General features: G+C 37.5%; 1 protein-coding gene across 1 annotated transcript in view; it reads left to right on the top strand.

Annotated features, from left to right (window-relative positions):
* The first annotated feature begins 4,478 nt into the window (after positions 1 to 4,478).
* Positions 4,479 to 13,741, top strand: part of LOC107749331 (gastrula zinc finger protein XlCGF8.2DB-like) — an 18,827-nt gene continuing 9,564 nt past the window's right edge. Inside the window, exons 1-2 of the mRNA XM_016564441.1 lie at positions 4,479 to 4,483; positions 13,199 to 13,284. Coding sequence (XP_016419927.1) covers positions 4,482 to 4,483; positions 13,199 to 13,284 — 88 coding nt within the window. The 5' untranslated portion in view covers positions 4,479 to 4,481. The remainder of the gene's footprint in view (positions 4,484 to 13,198; positions 13,285 to 13,741) is intronic.

Here is a 13,741-nt window from a genome sequence, read left to right as displayed (position 1 = left end):
GGTCCTTCCACTCCCCCCTCCCACTAACACACTGGGACCTGCACCAGTCACTTTGTGCAGCATTGGTCTGCTCACTACCTCATTCAGCATAGAACTGACCTCATTCTACTACCTCTTCAGTCAGTTTAAATAAGAACTGCTCTCTGAGCTCTGTCACTTTAATCAGACTGTATAAGCTTTTTTTGCACTACAATCTTTTTATCTGCACTGTTTGTTCACTTCACTGGTTTGCACTCTATCTGCCATGTGCCTTGCGCTGCTTTATTTAACTTTAGTTTTATTTTTTTCTTATTTTTTTACATGCCCTTATTTGTATAGTTGTATTTTATATTTTATATTTAATCTGTATCTATCTGTATTTTTAGGCTCTACTGTTAGTGTTATCTGTATGCACCATGGGTCTGAGAGTAACGCAATTTCAATTCTCTGTATGTATGCTGTACATGTGGAAGAATTGACAATAAAAAAAAAGCAGACTTGACTTGACTTGACAAACAGTCCTAATCCACCCAAAGACACTGTACACCATTGAGGGAATAGTGATAGAGCCTTAGGTGCTGAACTTTTTCTTCATAAATGCAATACATTTTGATTTATAGATACATGATGAGACGCCAAAAATAAATCTTTAACAAATAAATATTGTCCGATTACCTGTGGCAGTGGCTTTCATGAGTTCACACTTACAAATGATTGAATAGAGTAAAAAATATATAATAAGCGTATTTGGTGTGCTGTCCAAGGGGATCGAGGGCTCCGAGCTTGGAATTTAGCCCAAACCCAAAGTTCTCCCCGTATCCCCAGCCGAGAGTGAGGAGCGGGGTGGTGGCGAGTCGGCTCTAGCCCGGGTATATAGGCTATACCTCCTCTCGAGCTGATTAGAAAGACCGTTTGAATGTATTCCTCCCAAACTTTGTTTATAAAACATCATTTGTCACTTGAATTCTGCATTCTCTTGAGATGCAGACATCCAAGAGTCGGACAATTAACTGTATTTACTAGTTTAATTAGTGACACTTAGCCTACATTTTAAAACCTTTATTTGAATATGGCAACATTTTTATTTAAAAAATATGTATTTGAATAGGGCAACATTTGTATTTTAAAACCTTTATTTGAATATGGAAACATGACACCTCATTCTACAATATTTCTATGATTAAATCGCTGACTCCTCCCCCATCAGCCAATCACTGTGTATACTCCATAGCAACGAGGTCAACCCCGCCCTTACTCTTAGCTTAAGACTTCAGTCTATTCCTTAGTAAAAGTTTGTCTCAGCAGCTTTGTGAATAGGTTTTAAGAGAAAACTCTTAGCTAATTTTACAGCTTTACGGCTATTTAGGAGAATTCTTAGTGGTAAGATAAAATGTTTTGTGAATACGGCCCCTGGTCTATAACTCCTCCCCGAACTTCTCGCTGCCCTGGTCATTGCCGATGTAGTTTTCAGTCAGAACACATTTCACACATCATGATTTTAAATCGTCGACAGGTCCAGATATTTAGCATGCCAAATATCACAATTTTTCTCAAATCGCGTCTGATAATTCACACTGCGTGATTGTCACTCGCGTGAACGAGCACCGATATGCCTATGATTTCGGGCATTTGCAATTTTGCAAAACCTGTCGGCGGCTGAAAATCGGGCCTAAAATTGTGCAGTATGAACTCTGCATTAGTGTGTAAACACTGCTATGTTGTTGCCTGATAGGGCAGCGAGGCAACAAGTCAGTTTTCAGATGCAGCCTTTGTATGTCTCCCTAATCGAATACACCCAATTCATTTTATTAGCTCATAAGCACAAACTGCAAGACTGGAATTAGGTGTGTAGTGCTGTGGGTTCCCAGGACAAGTTTGAAAACCCATGATTCAATATCTTTTGGCTACGATCATATGATGTTCCCACAAGTTAATAGTGGCCACGACAAAACTAAGTGAACAGAACATGTCCCCTCCCGGTCACTGTATGTAATAGCACACAAATGGTAAAACATTTTTGAATTTGCATTGATATGCACTATCATTCTTGTCTTTTTAAAGTTTGTATTCCCATTTAAAACTTAAATCTTAAGACTTTTACCTATCTTGCTCTCCAACACGTGCCCTTGCAGTACGATTTCCTCCCCTGTCCCTGGCACCGATTAGCCACTTTGACGCTGCTTTTTCTGCCTCTCTTCTGGTAATTGGGTTTGTAAGGGCATTTTTTTTTCAAGCTTCCTGTAAAATACATAAAGAGCATTAAAGTGAGATTAAATTCCATATTTGAGCTCTTGCAACAAAGAAGCAGTTATCTCCACTTTGACATTACGGTATCGAATATAATATTCTGTCATACAGAAATGGTTTCTCTGCATTTTTACAAAAGCAACAAGAGCAATGTTTTTGCTGCAAAGATTTATTAACCGAACAAACACAGAAAAAGGCACATAGCAATATTTAAAGGCATGGTTCACACACAAAAAAATTTAATTTGTGTCATCATTTATATGTCAACATAATGTCAAAATATCCATCTCGGCAAGTATTCAGATAAACATAGTCGGTTATGTCTAAAGTGAACGTAAACAGTTGTGAAAGAAATCAGATTTGTTTCATTATTTGGAATCCGTGTATTAGGTCTCAAAGGGACAGCAGCCTATAAACACCTGCTGCTATGTCATTCATGTTAATCAAGATTCATCTATATTTTTATTGATACAGTTAACACTATGGTGTTATTTTGCATTTATTACATTTCTGTACCTGAATACTACTGTTAGACCTAACTTAATTTGTAACTTTCTGTCTATTGTCTTTATATATATACTAGTAACTAGTGTATTTGTTTTTATTTTATTAGTATTACTTCACTTGTATTAGCTCACTTGTCTTTAATAATGTTTGAACTTTATTATTTATTATAAACTGAGTTTTGTGAACACCACTAATTAACAGTTACCTATCACTTAAATTGGCAGTATACCTTGTCCATATTGTCATAATTCTGGGTAATTCTCAGTCTAAGTATGGACAATTATTTGCATACAATCAAATTGATTTGATTCCACTAATTTATGAAGAACAACTGAACTCTACAGAATAACCTCTGTTTGCACATGAATATGTTAAACAGCGAGTAAACATACCATATACCACCTCAAACAGTTTGAGCCCCCCAAACTCTCGCTTTCCATGGCGGCCAACAAAGTTATACTCTCTAGATAGGGGAGGATCTAAAAGGAAGGACATCATTCGTCTTGTGGCTTCATCCACAGTACTCCCTCCAATATCTGCCACCACGGCAACCTAAGGAAAAACAAGATTATCATTATTGGGAGACAACACAAAAAACGAACCTAAATAATTATAATTACATTTCTCCCCAAATCGTGCAGCCATAGGTTAATCGATGGCGCACTTGCTATTTTACATAGGAAGTAGTAATCTATTGTGTGTATTGTGTATCGAGTCCATAAATACAACTCTATTTCTCACAATTCCTAGGGAACACGCCCATAATTCCTATGCAGTTAACTCTGTGACAGATGTTTTATACTTGTACTACAATTGTGTTGCCTGTGCTACAAAATAATTCTACCTCTGTAGCAAAAAAGCTACAGTACTGTGCACGTCTTAGGCCACCATTAGATTTGTTGTTTTAGAAATGGTATAATGACCATATGTAATTATAACTAGAGTTTTTATTAGAATACAACCGGGAAATACAGGAAATTTATAGGCAGTATTAAAAACACAAAGAAATACAGCTTTTATTTAGGCTAAAGTGGCAAGTATTTAGGGTGACCTCCCCTTATATTTGAGCAATAGCACACCTGGTTTGGGGCTACATTTCTGCCAGTGGTGTTGGCAATATTGTCGAATTGATGGCATCATAAATGCTAAAAAAGTAAAGACAGGTTCCATTCCTTTTAGAAGGCGCCAAATTTGGAATGTTTTTATTTTTCAGCATGTCATCGATTCCAAGCACACTGCTAATGCAGTGAAATCATATTTGGAAAGAAAAACAGCTTACAAAACACCGACAGTCATGGACTGGCCTGAATTTATTATCCAGAACTGAATTTATAGAGGCAATATGGGATCACCTTAGGGTGTACTTACAGTAGGCACGGTTGCCTTGAACCGAGCTCGAGCGAGATTGTCCCCTCTCCCCCGCTAGCCCGCACTCATATTGCACTTGACGTTCTGGGCCGGGGCACGCTTATGTCATATACAATGCAACTTTTTGTATGGAAGAAAATAGGAAGAACTGCACTTTCGCTAAGATACTGCCTAATAGATTTATCATTTATGCCGCGCAGCGATTTTCACTTGCACGTATCAGAGGATTATTACGAAAGCAGCTGACGTTAATGGAGGAATTTGCAGCTTTACTCGCAAACTACAATTCCTGTTCATCAATAAGGTGAGAACCAGACCCCGTTATAAACCCAAATACACTCAAATTAATTGAAAAGTGTACTATTAAAGTAGTAATAAAGATGTTTGCCATGTTGGCACGGTTCAGAGCGCCTAATGTGAGGGCAAGAGGACGTTTGACTGACATGTAACGCAACCAATCAGTTTTGTTCCACGTCATGTTTAGGGGTGTTCAAGTTGATGTTCCTACGATAACAGACCGGCGTGCATTTAATAAATAATTAATTCAAGAACGTTGTGCAAGTTTACTGCAATAATGGAGCCGCAAACTTTACATACATTTAAAATCCAGCGTTTAGTTTGTAAGTGCTCATTGTTACTAGGGGTCATCATAGCATTTGTTTCCAGACAGACCATTAAACAATGTGACACACACGTCTCCAGGACAACCTGTAGAATTAAACAAATCAGATGACAACTTGGAAACTCCTGAAGTGTTTCCAGATAAGTGTACCATATGCATCAGACGTTCAGTGGGCATGATGTCTGAGGCTGAGACTAGGATCACCTAGACAGAAAGAAATAAAATACAGCCTAAATCTAAAGATGAACTCTGGGAAGTGCACAAAGAAGCCTGGTATAATATGCCAGAGGATTACTTAAGAAAACTTAAGGACCGTCCCCAAAAGAGGTATGAGAGGTTACACAAAATATTGACTTTTGCCTGAAGAAGCCGTTTTGTTCTGAAAACTGTTTTTGTTGTTCTTATTTTGTGTACATTTTTCCTGTACCTTCTGTTTATGTTAATAAAGAAACCGAAAAATAAAAAAATAAAAGTCATTAAAACTTTGCTTAAACAACAAAGCTGGTGGTGGCCGAAGACTTTTGCACAGTACTGTACGTGAAAAAACATTAACATTAGGACCTGTGAACCTGCTAAATTGGTCATATTAGAACATACCACTTGTTTTTGGAAGGTGGGGTCTGACAATTTTTGCTCCATTGCATTAACGTCCGAGACTGTCCTCAGGGGGAAAACGATGTCCTCTGGAAGAGCAGCAACTGCACTTGCATCCCGTTGTGTGAGGAGTGATTGTATCATCCTCCCATGAACCCTCTGCGTCTCCTTTATTTCCTCCAGGACAGTTAGGAAACGGGCAAACATGCCATCTCTAAATGAAGAACTGGCACCTTGCAGAACTCTACTGGGGTGGTCTGGTGTAACAGCCATTGAAGGTGTTGAAAGTGGAGAGGGCTGAATATATGGACGGGTCCTGTGCAAGTGGGGAGCCTCTGGTTGGAGGTTCTCTGGCACTGGGGGAGGTAAATGCTGATCTCTAAATGCAGAACTGGCATCTTGAAGAATTGTACTGGGTCGGTCTGGAGTAACGGGCATTAAAGGAGTTGAAGGTGGAGGGGGTTGGATAAATGGACGGGTCTTGAGTGAGTGGGCAGCCTGCGGTTGGAGGTTCTTTGGAATTGGGGGAGATAAAGCCCCACTGGATGCATGATCATGCCCAGCACCATCCTCATCTGAGCTTGACAGACATACCGGCCTTGAAATTCATAAAATGTAGAGCATAATTAAGTATTGTACAAGTTTCAAATTACATCTGTATATGTGCAATGTAGGATAATAGGACAATGAATAATAATGCATGAAATAAACAGTGCTTTATTTTTTTTTAAGCTACTATGTATTTAACAGTAGCATTAAAGAAGCACTACTTCAACTTTACTGTTTTAATTAAATATACATTGATTCTTATTAAAGCTGAGTTATTTAGTCGAGCAGGAAGTGATATTCTCTTTGACTTGTTTGATTAACATTAATGATACAAGCTGATGGATCTAAATCCGTGATATCACAGGCTCCTACTGCCAGGGACTTAGCTGGGGTATCAGGGGCCCTAAATGTACTGCGCACCTTTTTTTTACCGCAGTAGGCTATGTTAACTGAGTTTGTGTGTGCTGCGCTCATTTGTTTCCATTTCTCCTCGAGAGGCTGCGCAACCTTGTTACTGTCAGTACATATACATTATATATTATTTTGACCTCCCAAATATATTTTGAGCTCGCACGTATTAAAATTAGGGAGCATATGCGACTAAAACACTGGCACGTGTCTTCCTGTGCAAACAGGAACTTGTGTTTCACATAGACATGAGATAGACAGCGCATTCTCGTTTGTCTTGTGGTGCTTAAATGGTAATGATCCTTTTCAAGAACAATTGTTGCTTTTAAAATCTATGTATCCAAGAAATACAGTGGGTACGGAAAGTATTCAGACCCCCTTAAATTTTTCACTCTTTGTTATATTGCAGCCATTTGCTAAAATCATTTAAGTTAATTTTTTTTCCTCATTAATGTACACACAGCACCCCATATTGACAGAAAAACACAGAATTGTTGACATTTTTGCAGATTTATTAAAAAAGAAAAACTGAAAAATGCTCAGTATTTAGTAGAAGCACCCATTTGATCTAATACAGCCATGAGTCTTATTGGGAAAGATGCAACAAGTTTTTCACACATGGATTTGGGGATCCTCTGCCATTCCTCCTTGCAAATCCTCTCCAGTTCTGTCAGGTTGGACGGTAAACGTTGGTGGACAGCCATTTTTAGGTCTCTCCAGAGATGCTCAATTGGGTTTAAGTCAGGGCTCTGGCTGGGCCATTAGCCACGCCTACCTAAAACGGCTCGTTCGAACACGCCCCCACATATCTACCTCACTATGTGGGAAGATTTGCATAACGCCGCCCAAATGTTCACGCAAAGAAAGAAGGCGTAACTTTTATTCTCGCTGTAGTATTGTTGTTGCCGCCGCCGTCATGTCGCGGAGACGCTGTGTGTTTCCTTGTGAAAGCGAAACTACTTTGTTTGGCCTTCCAAAAGAGGACGATATCTGCTTCGTCATGCCTAGAGCTGATCCGTGCTGGTCGCTGAGGAAATACATCAACTTTGTGTAAGCCCGCTTTTCTGGTTCTTTCTTTACAATAAATCAGTTTTTTCCATAATTAAGAGCTCAATTTCTTTTTCTGTTGTTTTCTGAACATAGAAAATATAACATCATAAGAACATTAGTACATCATACCTGGAATATATGAAATGACACCAAACAGACATGAAATACAGCTCATCCGGTCTCATGTATGTTGTATCCAACAAATTCAAGGCCGTAAATCAAGCCAAAATCTTGGACAAAAAGTTTCAAAATATCTTCAGCATAGTCACAGTTCTCTGTACAGAATTCTTATAGATACAGACAAAAGTATAAAGTTTCTATACATTGTATTGGGCATATTTTTAAGAAGGACAACAGGACCAGTGTAAAGCAAAAACTGCCTCAATTCAGTCGCCTTCCACATACTAATTTCGAGGAGAGACCTTGGTTTCCTAGCAAAATTCCTCGGTAAATACTGCCTGACAGAAGCCATGAATGCCGAAATCGTAGTGAGATTTTGAACAGACTGCCTGCATTTCAGAGGCCCTTTTAACCAAAGATAAATCAACTGGCGCATCGCCCCCAAACACACAAGGTGCATATAATCAAGGACAAAACTTGAGACTAATCCCACACCTAACTCAGACAGGGGCGAAACTCCTCCTTGGTGCTCTTCATAGCCCATTTCCCTAAATGTCTGATCAGTCCTTATCTCTGCAGACAACTCAGGAAAAGACATTCTCCTATTTACATGGACACCTTTTTGAGTGCAGCGCTCACATGCGTAATACCCAGTGTGGCCCTTCACACATTTGAGGAATGCACGTGCTGGAGCATCACATATGAATGCATCAGGAGCAGCAACTGTGAAATGTACATCATTATAATGAAGACCCTCCTGTACAACAACTTTAACATCTTGAATAAATTCATTTAAATACTCTTGCACATTTGATGGTTTTGTCACACCTGAGTATAAGCCAATCATAAAAACATTTGAATTTGGGATCTCCTTAATCCTACCCAAAATAGGCCACAAACTCACATTGTTGCTGCGGAATAATGGTAGACCATCGATATTAACTCTTAAGTGTTAGAGTGTCAGTTAGATCTCTCAGATCAAAATCTAAAGATGACAATTCTGCTAGAACTGATTTCTTTATTCCAAAATTAAACAGTCTTGTCTCGTAATTACATTCGAAATTCCTGCTTTCATTTTGGGTGTTTGATATGTACACCTTACACAAATAAAGAAATTACTGCCATTGTGGGATTGATATCGTAAAACAGTGGTAAAATATTAAAGCTAGATTCTCAAATCCAATCAATTTGGACACAGTTTGTAGTAAAGAAAAATGTTACAATGATAGCATACAGTAATTCTTATCGCTTTGGTCATGGCGCCAGAAATAAGGGGGAAAATGGCGCGATCTTAGGGAACTGGATGTCTAACTGAAATTCTAACTTGACAAGAAGATATGTTTTGTTAAACATTATGATTTGAAAACAATGTATTTTAATTAAAATGTTCATTTTTGTATATATTGTATGAAATTATTAGGTTCTTACCTTGAATACACTGACAGCAAAAATCTCCTCCGAAAAATTACAGCTGAATGACAGTGAGTGATGGCGCTGGCGCGATTCAGGTAGGGAGGGGTGGGGGATGGGTATTGCTGAATAAAATCTCGCGAGATCCATCCTGCCAAAGTTTTGTAAACTCTCTAATGTATTATTTTTTTTTTAGCATTTTTTCTCTGTATGCAGGCACTTGATCCTTTTAAATCGCAGAAATTTAGGTAAAATAGCAATTTTGCCATTTAAAATTTTTGATTAGATTAAAGTCACATTGTGTTAAAGTGTCAAAATAACAATAAAAATAATTTTAAAGGAGCATATTTGTGTACTATCTACCCATGTAATCAACCTTTGGGATTGACTGTGTTTGCACTTGTCTTCTTGCTAAACTGAATTAGTAGCCCATTTTCAGCCCATGTACTCATTTCCCATTAGTGAACCAAGTAGGTCCCACATGGGGAGCCCACCTGGGTTTGCCCATGTGGGACCTACTTAGTTGACCCAAGTGGGCCCCAGATAAGATGCCCATTTTGAGCCCATGCCCACTCTGTACCCCTGTAGCCCATTTGTAACCCATATGGGCCCCACAAAAACGTGTTGGCTGGGAAAATGTTTCACAAACATATCACAGATGTACAACTTTTGTGCAAAAAGTTTTGAATGTGTAATATTCACAAGTTTATCATGTACACACACAAATCCAGGCAATTCACACACTAATGGTGATTTGCACATTCACAGTACATGATAAACTTGTGAATTGTAAACATTCAAAACTTGTATTCTGTAAACTGTGTTTCTGAAACCTTCTATGAATATATATTTTTATTTTGAGCACTTGAATTGTTTTTTTATGAATATATATAATGTTTTTCGTTTACATGAATTAGGTTTCACGCATGTGTGCATAGTGTCTTTTGCGTGAATTATTATTGAGACTAATCTCACTCCATAAACTCCTGCCTCAACAGGAACATTACTCAATCTCTACTAATGAAATTTTTCTTAATTACCTGTGTATGCTCTGTAGATGTATATATAATGTTTTTCGTTTACATGAATTAGGTTTCACGCATGTGTGCATAGTGTCTTTTGCGTGAATTATTATTGAGACTAATCTCACTCCATAAACTCCTGCCTCAACAGGAACATTGCTCAATCTCTACTAATGAAATTTTTCTTAATTACCTGTGTATGCTCTGTAGAGAGTAGATTTGCATACACTTCTGGAAGAGATCCTCGTTTTTTTCACAACCAACTGATCCGTAGTCTCTGCAGCAATACCCTGAAAAACAATAGAAACTGTTTATTTCCAATTATCTACCTTTACTTTGCAATACTAGTGTGTAGCTTTGCTTGTGGTTATGTTACCTGTGCCCTTAGTCTATGCCATGTTTGCAGCATGCTTGTGGATGCCATAGTTGGTGGTACAGTCTGCATCTGCATCATGCAGAAGTGGGCCGTTTGGAATAACATGGCTACAAGATGATTGCACAGTGCTTTGCCTGCAGTGCATGTGCAAGACGAGCTTGTGAGCTCAACAGGCACTGTGTCAGCTTTTAAACTGATCTGAAGTAAAAGACAAAAGCCAATATCAGTACATATTTATAAAGTGATGCTTATACTACAGAGAGAACATTGATGAGAACCATCAAACAACATTTTTAATGAAAGGAAAAAACCTCAATATAGAAATCTGCAACCGCAGCATGAAAAACTATTTAAAACTATCCCTTAAACTATAAGCGTTATTTTTCAATACTGTACTGTGTTGGAAAATGCAAACAGGGATCGTGTCATGCTAAGCATAGAATTTCTTAACTTCTAGTGCAAGAGATTAGTTTTATAAACAGGTTTTTCATTTTCTAAGTTAACCTGCAATGAATGTGGCCCCTCGCGCTTCCTCATCGACCTAAAACACCTACACCTCACGATAACCTCCCTGTTTCTCACACTCGACACTGAACATTGCACGACAAAAATGAACATATTATACATATCACATTAAACATCATCATTCAATATGGTATGCTACCTCCTTTGACTACTCTTATCTGTTTTAAACTACTCTTAAACCAACAGCTTGATAAAGGTAAGTATACAAATAACATTTACGGTATCACGTTAGCTAAACCATGCTAATTTATGGTTCGTCACTTACCTTCGTAATTAAAGATGTAATTTTCGTGGAAGAACTTATATCCTTTGTTGAGTTTTGAGTGCGGAGCGATTGCATGAAGGTCCACGAGATGAAAAACATCCGCTGATGTAAATGCTGGTAAATTTTTCAAGGAGGTTGTGAAAGCTAGCACGCCTGACTCCATTTCGCCGGAAGTATCTATCCACAACAATCGCTGTACCGGATGTGCGTTCGAACGTCCGTGAAAAAGGCCCATGGTAATTCAAAGTGCTTTACATAAAAGGAAGTAAAATAATCATAAAAAAATCACAATAATAAAACGGTGAACTTAAAAACTTTTACAATTATTTAGAAATTGATTTAAAATGAATTTAAAACAGTTAAAAATAGAAAATGATTATATATAAAATACAGTGCAATCCGTTCAGACGTAGCACAGTGATCATTCAATAAATGCACAGTTTTCTGTGGCCACGAATCCATCCTTTCTTAGAGTTGATATGAACTTACACTGAATGTTTGCTGGACGAACAGATTGGTTGATGGCAATTTAATCCTGCTAGTTACTACTGGCAGCTGATATAAATAATTGTAATTAATCATAATTAATTGTAGTTATTTATATACATTTCCCTTTTGAGCTAATTTGCTACAATTTACAGAAAATCACTGCCATTTGTCAAATAAATAATTTTACATACTTATTCCCAGCATTTCATTATGTGAGCTTTAAGTTACATCTTAAATGACAAGAATTTAATTTCTAAACATATTAATTAGCCAGTCCGCGAACTCATTCTCGGAAATGGCCTGGGTATGCGGAGCATTTGCGAACGCCACTGATTTATATATATACATATTCTTTTTTTTCAACTAAAAGAAAACCTTAAGATATAATGTAACGTTGTTGTAGAACGCTGTGTATAATGCCTAAAGGCCTTTTCACACTGAATGCAAAAATTCGGCGTGATGACGCTGTTGAATCGAAACAATAGATCCCTATGGGTCTATTCACACCAGGCGCGATCATTCGCGGTGCGAAAAAGCGAGGATTGTTTTCACGTCCTGTTTGTCTATTTTTTTCCCCGTCACTCCGCGATGAAATGGCCATCCAGTTCGTTTTTAGCTTAGATCACGTGCCCGGTTGCACAAAAAGTCGAGAGTGGTGGCGCTGTTTCGAAAACTAGTGTAAACAAACACAGAAGAAGAGTATCCCGAGAGAGAAGAGAGTGGATGCCGAGTTCTTGTTATCATTGGTATCTTAAGAACAGATTTATTCTCACGTTCTTTATATAATTTCTATTAATTCTCCACTGAATTATGTGATCTGAAGAGCACTGTCCGTTTTCTTCCATGTGTGCGAGTGTTATGAGTCACACTCTAGATCTTCCATATTAAAAAAAAATCGAGTGAAACAGTTTTCTACACATGAAATATAAAAGCAAATAGGCATATGATTATGACAATATATTTTCTGTATGTGTTTTGTATGCAGCTCATGGTATTTTTATAACAATAAAGGATGTTGATGACAAAAGCAGTGTAGCGTCATTAAACATACAAAGAGTGCTTGTCTGCCTATTATAGAATCAAAATCAACTGTAGATCACAATCGGAAGTTACTACAAGCACTCGATGATGGTTTGAATGTGGGTTTTAAGCAAATACATTAATAATTACATGAATGTTCAAGTGTAGCTTGATGCTAATTGTACCTCTAATTATATTTTATGATTTTTTCTTGTAAGCATTATAGATAGTTTGTGTTTTTGGTGTAGAACCAAACTTTATTTAGAGGTTGATGTACAAATCTACAGGTATCGATCATGCTAATGTTGTTAGAAGACAACTGCAATTACAAACGAATGTAGCTTATATGCCATTGCACAAATAATAACATTGCAACATGTTGTCTATTGATTGTTGCATATTTGCTTGTATTTGTGTTTTTGAGTAATCTCTGTGGCCCTAATAAAGGTTAATTTTATTGACAAACATAGTTCACTGTATAACATTAAAAATAATGAGGCCTACAAGTTTTTGGCTATGGCACTAAAAAAATGCATCAAACAAAAATATTACATTTTCTTGTTTTGGGGGGGGGGAAATTAAATGGTTCTAATTGTGTCTGATTGCACACAATTACCAAGAATTCAACTATGAATAACTCTGGCAAGGGCGTTTATTAAAGAGGAGAGTGAAGACGTGAAGATTGAAGACACTTTCAGAGTCAAACAAGAAGATAATACTGAGGAACAAACAGGTTGGTTTTTATTCTCATTAGATGCTTATTAAAATGCCAACCTTTACAGAAAAATGCATTGTTTTTGAAGCATATCCAAGGGTGTAAAATACTTTTTACTTAATTATTTTTACTTTTTACTGTACTTATTACTTTTGGGGGGGTGCACACAACTTTTTATTTTATTTTACTATAAATACTACATAGCCAAAAGTATGTGGACAAACACTACACCTGTATGAGCTTGTTAAAGGGATAGTTCACCCAAAAATGAAAATTTTGTCATTAATTACTCACCCTTCTGTTGTATTTTTGATGGAATCTGAGAGCTCTCTGACCCTCCCATAAGGCCAGGACACACCAAGCCGACTTCAAAGAACTAGCGGCGACGAAAGTTTTGTCATTTTCAAACTAAATGAAACCACTCGTTATAAATCTCCTAACTGTGATATTTTCAGAAATAGAAGTCGCGTTTTTT

Source organism: Sinocyclocheilus rhinocerous, unplaced genomic scaffold (genome assembly GCF_001515625.1).
Source record: "Sinocyclocheilus rhinocerous isolate Xijiao unplaced genomic scaffold, SAMN03320098_v1.1 scaffold1672, whole genome shotgun sequence".
Lineage (NCBI taxonomy): Eukaryota > Metazoa > Chordata > Actinopteri > Cypriniformes > Cyprinidae > Sinocyclocheilus > Sinocyclocheilus rhinocerous.
The sequence above is the reverse complement of the archived record's forward strand: the minus strand, read 5'-3'. Positions and strand labels throughout refer to the sequence as shown.